This window comes from Tachypleus tridentatus, chromosome 13 (genome assembly GCF_004210375.1).
Source record: "Tachypleus tridentatus isolate NWPU-2018 chromosome 13, ASM421037v1, whole genome shotgun sequence".
Lineage (NCBI taxonomy): Eukaryota > Metazoa > Arthropoda > Merostomata > Xiphosura > Limulidae > Tachypleus > Tachypleus tridentatus.
This window is the reverse complement of record NC_134837.1, coordinates 33,468,444-33,485,862: the sequence shown is the minus strand read 5'-3', so window position 1 is coordinate 33,485,862 and position 17,419 is coordinate 33,468,444. Positions and strand designations below refer to the sequence as shown.

General features: G+C 34.3%; 1 protein-coding gene across 11 annotated transcripts in view; it reads right to left on the bottom strand.

The window, feature by feature from the left end:
* LOC143237166 (sodium channel protein para-like) overlaps window positions 1-17,419 on the bottom strand; it is a 232,121-nt gene that overhangs the window by 89,698 nt on the left and 125,004 nt on the right. For 9 of the 11 annotated variants that reach the window (XM_076476122.1, XM_076476124.1, XM_076476120.1 and 6 more), the window contains exon 2: window positions 2,883-3,258. In XM_076476122.1, coding sequence (XP_076332237.1) covers window positions 2,883-3,212 — 330 coding nt within the window. In that variant the 5' untranslated portion in view covers window positions 3,213-3,258. Of the gene's footprint in view, window positions 1-1,133; window positions 1,501-2,882; window positions 3,259-9,123; window positions 9,546-17,419 lie in introns of those variants that run through there. The other 2 variants (XM_076476121.1, XM_076476126.1) reach the window with 2 other exon arrangements.

Here is a 17,419-nt window from a genome sequence, read left to right as displayed (position 1 = left end):
GAGGCTGGTGTTCCTCTGCCGTTAAGTTTCTTTGCTGTATCAAATATCTTTCCTTGGAAAGGAATGCGATACCATAAAGCTGCACGTGGCGACACTGATTTTCCAAGAATTTGCCGTAATCCAAATATATACAGATTTTAAACGTGTCGTCCGTGGTATTACAACTTGCACCTGCGTGACAAGTACAGCACGCGCAAATCGTTCTTATAAATTATAATTAAACCTTAGTGGTTTTACAAGTGCCGTTTGGTATTAAAGGGTTGTCTCTTGATATTACAAGTTTGTCTCGAGAAGTATCTGCATTAGTAAGAATTTAGTAAATGAAGACCTGAAACTCACGATGTAGACAATCTGTTTGTGTCTGCTCCCCATTTAACCACTGCTAAAAATCGGGTTTCGATACCTGTATTTGGCAGAGCATAGACAATTCACTGCTGCATAACTTTGTGTTTAACAACAACCAATCTGTTTGCGTTCTTATCTGAGATCGCTATATTAACACTTAAATATTACAATATTCATAAATTAAATAAAATAAGAGAAAGACCCAGAGCACTATAAAAACGTTAGTTTGAATATCAGACCAAATAATTTAAGTTTTTGAGGTTTTCGAAAATTGTTTATTTGTTTTTGAATTTCGCGCTAAGCTACATTAGAGCTATTTGCGATAGCCGTCTATAATTTAGAATTTTAAGATTAAATGAATAGTGGGATTGATCGTTTTATTATAATGCCTCCACGGCTAATAGGGCAAGCATGTTGGTATGACGGAGATTCGAATCTGCGACCCTAAGATACCCAGTAGAACGCCCTAACCACCTGGCCATTTCGAAAATTAACTGCAGTTCATTGAACGCACCATATAAATATAAGAAAATAACAACAACTAAAAAGAAATAATAAGAACAAACGCTCCTTTTGAAGCTGTTATTGTTCACACACCATTTTGTAAGATTTAAAAGTTGCTTGTTTACTAGACAAACATACATGAGTCGTGAAGATAAAAATTATCTTCAGCAATTATAATTATATTTCGTAAAATTACTCGACTAATGTCTCACAGTAATATAATCCAACATATTTGTAATTAAATACAACTAAATTATCTATTGATGGAAGTATTTTAATCTAACCTGGTTGGATTCTTTTGTGACCTGCATAAAAAGCCATCAGATTTCCACGCATTCATTTCGACAGCCCTCAGAAACACACGTGTTGAGAAGCCGCTAGAAAATGTAACAGTTTCTTCCACTAGACAGTTAACATCGCATCTTCGAATGACGGTTGTGATCATATGAGCACGACCTAATGGTAACGAAATGTGGACTTCCAAGCTGAAGGTCGAGGGTTTGAACCTCATAACTGAACAGGCTTGCCCTTTCAGCCGTGGAATTTTTAAAATTTGACACTTACTATCGTTAAAATTTCGTAAAGAATAGCCCAAGAGTTGACAGTGGGAGATGTAATAGCGGTATTTCCGTTCGTCTATCGCTACAAATTAAGGGGCACGTAGCCCTTTGGTAGCTGTGCGCAAACAAACTCCTCACGTGACTATATTCCAAACCATGGTCTGATTACAACATAGAAATCAGATAAAATAGGTCTGAATGTATGAGCACGATTTAATCAACATGTTTCACGTATTTTAAATAATAAATATAATAGTGTATCAATTTATAATTATGCAGAAAACACTTGAGTATTTCGCCTTACATTATATCTTAATTTTGTTACATTTGACCTTGTTTAACACTAAATACGAGATGTAAAATTACATACAAAAAGTTAACAAGCGTAATTCTTCTTTTCTACCAGAAAGTTACTTCTAGAGTAAGTTTGGGGCAATAATTTGGAACCTAAAATCCACTTAAAAGCTAGGTTAGCTAACCAGGTTTAATGAACCGAAAAAGTTGTGATGTAACAGATTTCCATTATTGTAATAGGATAAAAAATGCATTTTTTACCGTCTAGTTAAATAACAAAAGCAACAGACGACTTTCAGTGATGTACGTTTTCCTTCCTCTATCTGTTCATCAATTACCATGCAAATAAAGAGTAATTTACTTCATATTCTTACAAAATGTATTTTTACTGTAATACAAGGACAAGTTCTCCCACCGAATACCAACATAATTATTTCTAGTAGCTTACTGTAATTTATAAACGAATTTGAATATTTATTTTTTACTATTTACATACTTTAACATGAGCGAACGAGCTAACCTCTATGTAAAGAAATATTACTAGAACATCCACTAATAGGAAAGTGTTAGTTAATTTACAGCCTATTATTTTATTTTACAATGCATAATATAAATCACTATGATAATGGAACACTTCATTTAATAATGTAATTTTTTCTTTCTAATGACTTGTATTAATTCCTAAATTCGTGTTTCTATAACAGAGTAGTGAAATGCTTAAATTATTAAAGACGTAACGTAACTGACACGCCTGATACCTTCTGTTCAAAAGAAAAACTAGAAACCTAAAACTGAACGAAAAGCACATAAAAATAACAACATATAAATTTGTTTTTTGTTTGTTTCTTTTTTAAATTTCGCGCAAAGCTACATGAGGGCTATCTGCGCTAGCCGTCCCTAATTTAGCAGTGTACGACTAGAGGAAAGGCAGATAATCATTACCGCCCATTGCCAACTCTTGGGCTACTCTTTTACCAACGAATAGTGGGATTGACCGTAACATTATAACGCCCCCACGACTGAAAGGGTGAGCATATTTGGTGCGACGGGGATTCGAATCAGCGGCCCTCATCTTATGAGTTGAACGCCTTAACCCACCTGGCCCTGCCGAGCCCAACACACACACATATATATATATATATAATTGCAACATTATAAATTAAAAGATACATTAATTACCATTTTGTTTTCGTAGTAAGGATCTATGTCCTCAATAGGAGTAGCAATCAGTTCTGGAGGCAACTCTGAATGCAGTGTCTTAGGCAGGGGCATGGAAGCCTCTAACAATGGATCAGGCTTGAGGATCTCCTCCGCATGGGTGGGAATGTACAACTCGGCGTCCCCCAAGCCTCCACCTGTCGCCCCCTCCTCCGCTCTCTGAGCTAGCTCCTTCTTCCTGGCGGCCTCCTCTGCGATACGAGCCTCAATGGCTGCCAAGGACTCCCTTGTGAAGGGACGGAATATGGGCTGCTCCTCATCTGACTGTTCCTCCGACTCAGCGGAGCTCATATCGACACGACCTAACGAGCCTCAGACGGGGGGACAGCGACACAACCTGAAATATACCCAAATTACGTGTTTCTAAAAAGTATAAACAATAAGCAAAACACACGTGATAATTAGGTTCACAAAACGTATTCAGGAAACAGGCAAATGTAAGAATATAGAAGAAAACAACAACATTGTTTTCAAATTAATTACAAACATAAATACGTATATATTAAAACGGTTAGAAATTACATGACTTTATAACAAAAAACATTTATTCATTTAAACTCTTAGTAAACTCAAAATTCTCTTTTACTCATCGGCAGTTTTTATATGAAAGTTAAGGCACTGATTGCAATGGTTGTTGCTTATTGTTTCGCTGTTGCAGAAATATTTTTTTCAAAATTTTAACTAATTTTCACAACAGAACAAATTAGGCATTAAAATGATTTATGTAAAAGTTAGTAGGACTGTACATTTACATGGACGAAAAAAAGAAAAGCCTAACAGTCTCTTACTGTCTTTGATTTCACAACTTAGTACCTACATAATATATAGACTACATTGAATAATTAACTCACAAATAATAATTAATATTATTGATATATGGCGTTAAGACTTTTTATTAATTTATTCTTTTTCTATTTATGAAACAATAAAAAAACAACGTTAATACATTTAATTGTTATTGTTGAATTAATTATATATTTGCGGGAAAATTTGGCACGCGTAAAATGCATTATTGGTAGAACTAACTGCAATTATTGGATATAAATTACATTTTCGTCAAATATTCATGAAGTAATAATGTGTAAACTATTGTATAAACAATGGTAAATCAGATACATAGTTAAACGTTTACACATTTGTTCAAAGCTACTTGTGATGTTACATTTTGATGTTTGAATTTCTTATTTTATTTTTTATATTTTGTCACGTGCTAATTGTATTCTTTATCCTTTTCGAACATTTTTTTTAAATAATACGATTAGGAAATGTTGTGTAAGTTACACAATGAGCGGAATAACAGAAGTATATGGTAAAGATGCGCGTGTCTAACATCAGCACGTGCACCAAATACCATTGATGAGGAAACCCCAAACAGAATATACTGTTCCACTAATACTGGCCAGTTACTGCCAAAAACAGCAATATATAAGTCGCAAATGAATTAAATAACACAGACAAGGCAATATTAACGTACAAATAAACCCACAACACCCGTTCTCATCAAACCTAATTATAAAACCCATTCTCTTTGTACAAAACTTTACCACGCTTCTCACAGAAATCAATGCGACAGAACAACCCAATTCCTGTTCACTCCAGGAATGAGAATCAACCACATGCTAAGAAAAGTGTACAATAAACACAGCCCTCCAGGAAACATTTACAAAATACCTCAAAACCTACCCGACATTTTCACATTGGCAAAAGAGGACACAAGCTAGGCACGTGGATATAAAAACACTATCAACCTATCTTAAGGGCATGACAACAGAAGGAAAAAAAACCACCATTCTAAAACTTTAACCAGGTGTTAATAAAAAAAATTACTGAAGGCTTGCTAATTAAATGCACCGAACTTATCGCTAAAAATACTAAGGCATTATTGTGTTTCTGTTAATTACCATTTCTTCAGACTACTAGTAATTTAACTAAATTTCTGATACGCACACACAAAGAAAACAATGTCCTTTATAAGTGGTTAGAAACCTATAGACGAACTGGTTGTTCACTGGTAAATAAACCTTTATTTGAAAGAGTAGGTTGGGTCACAATTTAGCCTAAACTTAGTGTATCCTGACAAAGTGATCGAAACGCCGTACAAAAGAACAAATTTTCTAAACTTTAAGAAAAAACACACACTAAAACTTTGTGAATTCTTCAAAGTTATACGCCATCAGTTATTTAATGACTTATAAGATGTATTGTTTAAAATTGTACACGAAACAGTCGTGTATAATTATAGTATTTAATTCATTTTAATCTAAGTGATACTTCGGCAAAACCCTTGTTAAAATATTTACAACGCGTATTATCAGCAATGACTAAGCCGGGCTAAACTTATATAGCCAATATAAATTAAAATATCATTGTCCATTTTGTTAAATTTTAAGGAGATAAATCATTCTCCTTGCTCGTATTTTAGACGTGTAAATATCGCAGAGCGAAGAACAGTGAAATAGATGATGTAAGAGACAAATATTTTTATTTTTGAAAGCATCATAAATAATTAATCCATTGTAGACAGTAATATTTCTATGCTATTCTTTATTTGGGGGTGGGGGCATAAGGCAGCAGAGAGTTAGTTGGGGAGCAGAAAAACCAACATTTTCACGTCATTTGGAGTTACAACTTAGATAATTTTAAAAAATTCTGAAATCATATTTTAGAGAGGGGCGGTGGCTGATGGAAAGCAGAGCTCTCCAATGTGGGTTGGGTTTTGGCACATTTAGTGAGACAGAGAAAAAAAAAGATTGTAAACTCAGTGGACATATGTTCTTTTGACCTTTCCTTACTTCTATGGGTCTCCACATTTTAAAACCATTAGAGTTTAATCGAGTTTTTATATATTACATGTAATATTAACCTCAGTGTTTGAATACTATAGTCTAAAAGGAGTAAGGTGAATTTTATTCAATACCCTTTAAGGAAGACATCTTATTTAAGTTTCTTAGGAGACATGACTGCCCAACCCCAAAACATATTAAGGTATGATGTGCAGACGAGCTGTCGTAGCAGTTTTATTCTATTTATTTATCCTCCCTGTAAACATCTGAATCACAGAGCTCTTCAAAACTGCAAAAATCACAATGAATTTTTATTATATAATGTTAAAATTGTTTCACTTTATAACTTGGAGTAATTAATAATTGATAATTATATACTTTCAACGAGCTCGACAGTTATTTCAAGTAAATTGCCAGCTAACAAATGTAAACAGTGATCATACATGTAAATTAGAAAGAAATCCTTTTGCAAGCTAATGTCAACTGTTCTTCATACCTCAAGAAGTTATATTTTAATTCGATATAAAATGTTCATCGTGATCAAAAGTAGGAAAGCACCGATTTGCAAAGTACTTTAAATATATGTATCTGTACCACACAAAGTCTGTCACAAAACTAATATAGTAAACTTGATGAAACTAACGTGAATATGTCAGCAACATTCAAGTGTAACGTGATGATAAATATGTACAACATGTTGCTATTAATATATTATTCTTACAGTCGTTTGTGCTTACATGGTTTACAGGCAATGATTTTAGCTCAACAAGACATATTTTGGCCATGATGATACATAGCTCACTATAATATATATTACACTATAAAAATCAGTACTTCTTGAACATGGTGTCAATATTTAGGTTGAACACACAACGAGGGAAATCTCTAGTGCTCAATTTAGTCCAAAAGTCACCTTGTTCACAATCACCTTATATCAACATACCAACTGAAATACCGACCAACTGACAGGGAATGTTTAAACTCAATTAAAATAATGTCAGTTTTACATCAGTCATGCATTTCACTGTAATATGTTGAACGTAAACTTCATCTCAAAATTTTAAAGCGATAACAAAGCTTTTTCATAGATACCATTTACTATTAGCTTTCCATCCACTAACAAATAACGATTTGAGGTGATCCCACCCTTGAACATCCTACATCTCATTGACCAAGATACAGTAATGGTTGTTTGAGAAACAATCCAGCAACGTTCATACTTTGACCCTAAATATCTTTTAAAGTAATCAACATTGTCCAAAGCACCATCCTGCCAAGAGTGTTTAAGATTGACTCTGTAGGCTGAAGTAATTAGCAAATATGCTTTAAAGAATAGAAACATGGTTAAGTTCAGTTTTGACCACTTAGAACAGTCCTCATAGTTCATAGTAGTTACATACAAATTTTGATTGAGATTTGGTCCAATAGGCGAGGAGGAGTTAGGGTACAAATATACACACATTTAGTCTTTACGTATAAATATCAGGCAGTGAGTTACACACATTTTGTCTTTAAACATATACATCAGGCAGTGAGTTACACACATTTTGTCTTTAGACATATACATCAGACAGTGAGTTATTTTGCAGTAGTAACTATCAATGCACTTTTAATACAAACTTTCTTTAGGTTATGGTCAAAGTTGATGATGGATCCCGAAGAGAGTTTTTTACAACTGTATCTCGTTGCTCTTAACTGGGAGTATGGCCCACTGTTCTCAATTAACAATGCAGCAGACTTGTTGATTGTGTCGTGAAAATGTTAAACCGTGGAGTAAAGTAAAATTAGTCTAAGTCATTTTGTATTAAATATATATATCTGTGTGTATGACTCCTGCCACACGATTTAATGACGAAAATTACTGTAAATCATAATTTGTTCATATGTCCAGAAATGAAGTTGCGAGGTAAAGTTAGGTTTTGCAAACATTATTTTCAATTTCAGTTCTGACTGATTTACTAACATTTGCACACGATTTAATGACTGTAAATCATAATTTGTTTATGTGTCCGCAAATGATAGTTTGTTTGTTTTGTTTTTGAATTTTGCGCAAAACTACTCGAGGGCTATCTGTGCTAGCCGTCCCTAATTTAGCAGTGTATGACTAGAGGGAACGCAACTAGTCATCACCACCCACTGCCAACTTTTGGACTACTCTTTTACCAACAAATAGTTGGATTAACCGTCACATTATAACGCCTCCACGACTGAAAGGGCGAGCATGTTTGATGCGACCGGGATTCGAACCCCCGACCCTCAGATTACGAGTCGAACGCCTTAGCCCACCTGGCCATGCCGGGCCATTCGCAAATGAAGTTGCGAGGTGAAGTTAGGTTTTGCAAACATTATTTTCAATTTCAGTTCTGATTGATTTACTAACACTTGCCTAGTGAAAAATACTATTGGAAAATTTTTGCCACAATTTGGAGATCTATAAGATGCTTAGTTATGGTTTTATGTTTGGTAGAAAACTGAGTGGTAGTTCTTGATTTCATGTCGACACATCCTGGCTGGGAATATTCAGTACCAGAAAACAAAGTATCAGAGAAGAAGATATCACATACAGCCTACATGTAAGTAGTTACGAAGATTTTGTCTAACAAAAATCAAGACAGACCAATATATTAAAGGATGTGGAAAGAGTATTGAAACGAGAGTTCATTTGAGATTCTCTTCGCAGAATATAAAGCCGGAAACTTAGCTCTCATGGGAGGTTTTTAAACTGTCAGTTAATCTTTACCGAAAATTTGAGACATTTGAGAGTTATACGCTGAGGGTGTGAATTTTAAAAGGTGACTTTAGATATAGCCCTCGTATATAATATTTTAACCATGTGTTAATGCACACAGTTAGTGTTGGGTTATTGTAACACATACGAGGAATCCAGAAGGGCAAAATGCCAAAATATTTAACTACACTTTCAGACAAAGAGATGTTACTGTATGGAAAGTGTATCCGGAGTTCGATCTCAATTAAATGAAGTTATATGCTACATTTAAACAAATACACTGATAAATGATAACTCCAGTAAGATTAATAATCAAAATAAAAGTCCATAAACAATAAATAATCTTTAGTGGTATATTTTAAATACCTTATCAATTATTTTTAACACCAAGCGACAAATATAGTAACTAACTGGTATCAAAGATCCTACTTAGCTTCCGATCTTCTGTAATGGCTGAATATAGAGTAAAAAAATGTTTGTATATAACATGTTCCTTTATTATTTAAAAAAACTGAGGTTTATAAAAAAAATAATTAAACCTTTAACAAAATGAAAACGGTATTTCAACATGCTTTTATAAGAACTTTGTGATTTATATATATATATACTTACATTCACATATGTCCGTATTTACACACATACATGTACATATATATATATATATATATAGGGATTATGAGAAAAAAAATACCTGTATTTTACATCCAACATTACACTTTCTTATGATTTCACAGCCCAATACTGATCTGATGAAAGAAGTTTTTTTGAGATGTTTAATATTTTAACTGGTTCCCAGGAGAAGAAGACTGGTGAACGTTATGTAGCAGAAACTATATTTAAACAAAGCTCGAGTGAAAAAGGAGTAACATATATATACAACATGACGCACACACTAACTACTCAACGCAAACTCAAAACTCTTCTGTTTTCGATCTGTGCGTTCTTTCGACCTTTATCCAAACACCATTTCAATTACGGTCACTTTATTTTACGAGGAGAATTATATCACACATTTCTGTTGGAAACTGAATTATTTATGGAGGATCAAACTAAGGAAACAGAGACTATTTAATTTAACCGGTTCTCTCTACGCTGGATTGTCAGTGATGCGTTACCTTGTTGGAGCATTTAGTCTTGTTTATATAATGTAGCCAAGATACGGTGGCGTGCAGCTACTGTTTCTTAAAGTAGAATTAATAAAGAAAAACAAAATATGCTCACACTTCGACTGAACAATGAAACAAAATTCTCATTGTTAAAGGCGGAAACACTATTTTTTACACTCTATTATTTCCCAAGAAGTGGTATTGCAAGACATAATTATTCAGCAATTATACGTTGCTCTAATTACATTGCCCTTATAAGACTGTCTGCATAAGTTAGACATTGGCCACTGGCAAGGTAAACATAAGTAAATAAATCCTAGCGTTTTCCTCAAAGTCAAGAATCACATTTAAATATGTTTTCTTTGAATGGACTCTCGCTGTATAAATCACGAAGTCTGAACTTTAATATAGAAAATTTTAAATGCAAATTCACAATTTTCATTAAAACAATATAGATGTTATCTGCCTAAAATCACTTTTTGTGTAACGTTTCAGTTAAAGTTACTCATTATGAATTAATTACAAAAACTCGAAATGTCGAAAAGAACATAAACCATTATATCACAAAACCTACACCTTTAAATTATACGGATACTCTAATTTTGATATGTATATTATATCATACTCCATTCCCCCAAGAACACAGAGGCAAGTATATTGACTTATAACCTTAGAAAACGGGTTTCGATACCCGTAGCGGGAACAGAGAGAAAAAACATCGTCAACAAAAACATTCTATCGTAACCACATCAATACATCTTTAACTGAATCGGTTCACGATTATCATTTATGTATCATAAGTTGGAGAAAAAAATACTTCGAAAAGTTTAGTTCGATTATTATCTTCGTATATCCACAACTTATCAAGTGAATATTTTAAAAATAGTTAGTGGTGTACGGTTTTAAGAGATTCGATATGTTTCCGTACTTTGTAACATTTTAAATGATATTCAGGATGAGACTTTTTTATGTTTTCTCTTACACTTAAAATTCTGTATAAATGTTTTTTCTCTCTTTTTACTGGAAGATATGTTTGAAATGACGTCTTGCATACTTGTGATTTGAAATTCAAAGTGGACAAAGTAAATAATGTTTGTTTGTTTTTAATTTCGCGCAAAGCTATACGAAGGCTATCTGCGCTAGCCATACCTAATTTAGCAATGAAAGGCAGCTAGTCATCACCACCCACCGCCAACTTTTGGGCTACTCTTTTACCAACGAATAGTGGAATTGACCGTAACCTTATAACGCCCCGACGGCTGAAAGGGCATGTTTGGTTCGACTAGGATTTGAACCCGCGATCCTCAGATTACGACTTAACCACCTGGCTATGCTGGGCAAAAATAATGTGAAAAATTTTTTGTTATGAATATTAAGCTTGTTGATTTCCCACACTTCCTTATCTTTTAATGTATAAACTTTAATTTTATCTCTCGTTTACACGAAATGTATAAAATAAAAGTAAGATATTTCCTTTAGTGCTCCTGGCATGGCCAAGCGCGTAAGGCGTGCGACTCCTAATCCGAGAGTCGCGGGTTCGCGCCCGCGTCGCGCTAAACATGCTCGCCCTCCCAGCCGTGGGGGTGTATAATGTGACGGTCAATCCCAGTATTCGTTGGTAAAAGAGTAGCCCAAGAGTTGGCGGTGGGCAGTGATGACTAGCTGCCTTCCCTCTAGTCTTACACTGCTAAATTAGGGACGGCTAGCACAGATAGCCCTCGAGTAGCTTTGTGCGAAATTCCAAAACAAACAAACATCCTTTAGTGCTCACATTTCTACGTATAACACAAAATCTATTACTTCAAAACTTTAAACGTATTGGTTTTCAGAATATCTAGATCATTTATCATGATACCACCAGAGGACACGGTGATATAAAATATCAGATTTATTTAGTCGAACAACATACGTACAAAATAATTGTGATCTAGCTTCGAAAGAAACTTTTGTTGGTATAGCTGATAAATGTCAATTGCACTTAATTTTACAAACCTCCGGTAGAGGGTGCTACAGTTCCATTAAATTGTGATTTAGTTCGGAATGGAACTTTTGTTATGAGTATGTGCAAATTCTGATGATATCAAAGTTCTTGTTGCATGAATTATTTTGTTTCATGCAATCTATTAATCTCAGTTTCCAAGATTCATCGTATAACGTATTTTTTAAGTATACATCCTATGAATAAAAGTACTGAATTAAATTTCGATGTATTAACAGAGGTTTTGTTGGATTGTTTGGAATTAACCACAAAGCTACACAATGGGCTATCTGTGTTCTGCTCACCACGGGTATCGAAACCAGGTTTCTAGCAGTATGAGCCTGCAAACACAGTGCTGTGCCACTTAGGGGCATTTACAGACGTAAGAAAAAACTACATTAAAAACATTTTCACGATACACTCGACAAACTTAGGTGTAAAACCCCAACATTTTAAGGTACTTTCATTGAAAGCAAATTATTAACAAACCTGCCACATGGTTTTAATGGAAATGCTTTAACATGTTTTGTTTTAAACTTAATTTTGTCTTCTGTATCGTAGAAAGCGATTCGATGCAATTTATCTAGATTTTTTAACGTTTGTATTGTAAATAGAACTACAATATAATAAACTCTAATGGTGTGAAATGTGATAAACAAAATTCATAAACATATTTCTCATCACATGATCGTAGATGTTGGTAAGCGTGTACCAAGTGAGCAGCTAAGTGTATAGTCACGTGGATTCGGTCACTGAAAAAAAAAATCTCTGGCTAGTTAACAATTGAATTTCACGCAAAGCTACACGAAGGCTATCTGCGTTAGCTATCTCTAATTTAGCAGTGTAAGACTAGATGGAAGGCATTTAGTCATCACTACCCGTCACCAATTTTTGAGCTACTCTTTAACTAACAAATAGTAGGATTAACTGTTACATTATATCGCCCCCACGACTGAAAGGGCGACCATGTCTGGTGTGACGGGGAATCGAATCCGCGACCCTCATATTATGAGTGGAGTGCCTTAACCATCTGACTATGCTGAGCCCTTTCTGCTATGAACATAACTTATTCGAAGAAACCGTAACATGTGTCCTAACTGAAATTAAAACTTGAGTCTGGTTTCCAAAATCTATTCATGGTAACGTTTTCGTCACATTGCTCAAAGAAATTTTAGTTTAAACTTACATCAAACATTTCACAAACTATAACATAAGCTGTGAATACTTATGCAGCAAGAGTTTCAGAACTCAGTGATAGAATAATTATTTTTAAAAATCCGAAGGTGTACTGTTGATTTTAGACGTTGTTTCCACTGCTTGCGTTCATCATGAACAAGTTTCAAACATGGTCCAAAACCAACATTTCTTTCTCGTGTAAGCTGGTAGTGACGAGACGAACGCACCCTTACTTCATGAGAAACAGAGGCGAAACATCAACCAGCTGGGAATTACTTTCACTTTATTCACACTGACGTGAACAGGAACAAAGGTCAACTGATTCTGATTCACTAAACCTTCCAGTGTCTTAAGTTTACTAAAACTCAGAGTATTTTTTTATCGTCCAAAGAAAAAAGCATTTCCGTGTTTTTAGTTTTCGCGTAGTAAACACAGTGAAACAAAACAAAAAAATCAAACAATTGTCTCTGCTATACGACTAGTCTATTCTACAGCCTCAGGAACGTTTCTGCTTTTAATACCAGATATTTATTTCAGTTGGATAAAGATTTGCTTTTCTCTGTTTGTATAGAACTTTCATGCGCTTACTTCGCTTATAGTATCTGTTTTGTTTTTGTGAAATTTCCAGTAAGTAAAAGCTATTAAAGAAGCAAAAGTAAGGTTAATATATTTTATTACTCAAAATAGAAATGCTGATCACAGAGACAATGAAACGGGTATGTACAATTTTATTTGAGATGCTTATAAAATATTATGGGATTACAACTACTGAAAATTGTTACCAGCACAAACTTATAATTTTAATAACTGCTGTTCAACAGTGAGTAATACTAAAGTTCATAAGTTGTTCATATATATTTGTGCTTATAAATATTCAGAACAATATTAAACCCTGATATTTGTCCACAGGGAACGTGACTCAGAAATTATCGAAATAATAATATAATTCAACAGTTGTAGATAAAAGTTGAAAACAGTTGTTGTTTATAAGCTATTTAATCGCGATAGAATTTCACAAGAATAATGGTTCAGTAGTTATAAATAGTGTCTTTAGCTCATAAGAAAGGTTGTTCATAGAAATTGTGGCTCAACAATAGTTAACAATTTATTAAACCTGGACTGCTTTCTGCAAGACCGTGGCTCAGGAATTGTTAGATTGATTGTTTTATTACATAACTACATTTAGATATCTGCTGTGCCCATCGCAGAGAATTCAACACCGAATTTTAGCGTTTAAGTCCGTCAACTTACCACTGTTCCTCTGAGGGACAACTGTCAATAAGGAGTTGTTTGCAGTTTATAGCAATAGTTGCTCATAGAGACTGTGGTTCGGCAATAGCTAAAAAAACATTAAACCTAGGTAGTCTCCCATAAGGCACTCTCCAGCAGCTCTCAATAAGGTATTGTTTGTAGTTTATAGCAATAGTTGCTCATAGAGACTGTGGTTCGGCAATAGCTAGAAAAACATTAAACCTAGGTAGTTTCCCATAAGGCACTCTCCAGCAGCTCTCAATAAGGTATTGTTTGTAGTTTATAGCAACAGTTGCTCATAGAGACTGTGGTTCGGCAATAGCTAGAAAAACATTAAACCTAGGTAGTCTCCCATAAGGCACTCTCCAGCAGCTCTCAATAAGGTATTGTTTGTAGTTTATAGCAATAGTTGCTCATAGAGACTGTGGTTCGGCAATAGCTAGAAAAACATTAAACATAGGTAGTTTCCCATAAGGCACTCTCCAGCAGCTCTCAATAAGGTATTGTTTGTAGTTTATAGCAATAGTTGCTCATAGAGACTGTAGTTTGGTTAGAGCCAGCAAACTATTAAATCCAGATAGTCTTTGTATGTGTTTTTTTATAGCAAAGCCACATCGAGCTATCGGTTGCGCCCACCAAGGGGAATCGAACTCCTGATTTTAGCGTTGTAAATCCGAAGATTTACCGCTGTCCCAGCGGGGGACAGATAGTCTTTTACAAGACATAGGCTCAGTACCTGTATATAAGGTACTGTCTGTAGCTATGATGAAATTAGAGTTAATAATAACAAGGTCAAAAGCTTTTATTTTTTAAAATATTTTTTCTGTTAAATATAACACTTCGGTTTTAATCAGCAAAATGCCTTACTTTGGTCGTTTTACAATATATTCCGAAAATTCACGTATATCACACGGGAAAGTAATCGGTCTGTATAAGAATGATTTCCAACTGTTTTAGTGTACTGTTAGAGGCGTGAGCCTCTGGCACCACAGATGACAACTACACTATCTTTATACTTGGTTATCTGCACATTACTGGCCATTCGGTATTGTAATGTCGTCAAGAATTGACTTATGGTTGGAGGGAAAAAAACAGCCGTTTTTAAGAAAAATATTCTTATAGATATATTGCTAAACGATATTTCAAAGAAAGAAGCCTCCAAAATCTCCATGGAAAAGGAAAAAAAACAAACAAACTTGCCCAACAAACAACAATTTATGACAGCAAAGAGTTCTGAGACCAAACTCCAACTCTTACGGCAAGTAAATCTATATTGGGTTAACGACTCGAACCTTAGCTACCGAAATTAACCTTTAAACAGAGGGAATGTTGTAGGTAGCAGCATCGATTGATGATGGCCACTGTTTAAGAGTTATGGAGCATGTGCATAACAATCCTTTCAATAACTCTGGAATTTACAACCACCTGAGCAAACACTGAAACGAAAACCGAACAGTGAACACTTCAGAATAATAGACTCAGAGAAAGATGAATGGACGCTAAAAAAAGAGGAAGTTCTTCTATTTTATAACCTACAACCTAAGGTGACTAACCAACTAGCTAAATCACTGCATCTCAAGCTACGATCACCTCATAGTGACTGAGACAAACAAAACGTGAAAACCCCATCCAGCAAACAAGTTTCAACATTTATTGAAATGGAACAAAATAACTTTCATTTGATATCATTTTCAGGATAATAAAATCGCACTTTAAGTTGACTAAGGATCACATTCTTCCAGTGAAGCCTCCAAATTTTTACTGTTTTCATGAAGCAAAATAGTCGGTAAAAAACTAGAATCACATTAATTTCATTTAACCAAATATTTCTCAACTCTCCAGACACTGATGCAACGACCCCCCGCTAGTACAGCTGTATGTCTACGGATTTACAACGATAAAATCAGTGGTTCGATTCCCCTCGGTGGGCTCAGCAGATAGCCCCATGTGGCTTTGCTATAAGAAAACACACACATAGATGCAATGGAGTTTTGGGCCTTTGATCTGGTTAAACATGTTTATGGAGACCGAAGTTCGTATATATTAAAGGTTATTGAATGTTTGTAAATAGTCCGTGATTTCAGAATACTTCACTATCTTTTTTAAAGAACTTGTTAAAACTGAAAAGTACAGGATCTGGCAGTTAACAAGTAACCATGGTTCTTACACTGTACGTGATCGACACCAAAGGAAGTAATTCCAAGGGTAAAATTGGACATGAAACACCATTGTTACACACTGTAATTACACCTCTGTCGTACAAAATATAATATTATATCTTATGTACATAGCTATTCATAACATTGTATAAAAATTTCTTTTTTCTTTTTTACTAAAATACAGGTTTGAAACGCTACTTTACAGATTTATGATTGAAAATCCTAAATGGACGAAGCAAAAAATAGTCTTCATTAAAACTATATAATTTAAATGGAACATCAAACTGGCAGAAACAACTAAAACTATCATATTGTAACTGAAACTAAACATTTAACGATGTAAAAGTTGTTAATTTACAAACTTCGAACAATTTCAACAATCTCAAAAATGTCTCAGCTACAAGCGTTTGCTACAAGTTGTAGTTATGAAATGCAAATGTTTTAATTGTTTCTGTCGTTTATTAACTCAGGTATTCATGATAAATCTGCGTTTCACAATGTGACAAACAAACAAAAGATTCTAATAAGATATTAAAGTCCTTAGTTGTTTACTTATTTATAAGTTACCATAGGTTATAACTGTGTTAATTGAAACCACGTCAGAAGATGACAATAAAAGATAAAAGTTAGCAATGATACACTGCCACTGAACGGTTGTAAGTCACAATTATGGTTCAATGTATAACAATAAGATACCAAGTTCAACGCATATCTCGGTAAAATTCTGGTAGTGAACTGTTATTGATTTTAACCGTGATTTAACGGCATATTTATTTGTTGCTAAGCGCAAAGATGCACAGGAGGGTATGTGTGCTATGTCCACCACAGGTATTGATACTCTCTTTTGAGTGCTATAAGTCTTCAAAGTTACCAGTGAGCCACTGGGAAGATTGCGATTTAACACATCGAGGTAAAATATCAAAGTTTAACAAATCACAGTAAATACTAATCATAATAAGCTGAAGGTTGTAACACTGGTTTAACTGATGGCAGTAAATTACCAGAGCTTAATAACTCTCAGTAAATATTAATCATAATAAACTGAAGGTTCTAACACTGGTTTAACTGATGGCAGTAAATTACCAGAGTTTAACTAATTTTCTTGATATGTTATTAATAAAACTTTGCTGATCCTAAAAGTTTAATCTGTAATGCTAATAAAGTTCCCGAGCTCAACAACTGTTATGGAACAGATGGCAATGTATTATAAGGGTATAATAATTGGCAATTAAATATTATTAATGAACAATTTTAGGTGGTAGTGAATTTTAAGATTTCAACAACGGTCAGTCAAGAATTATTAGTTGCTATTGCAGA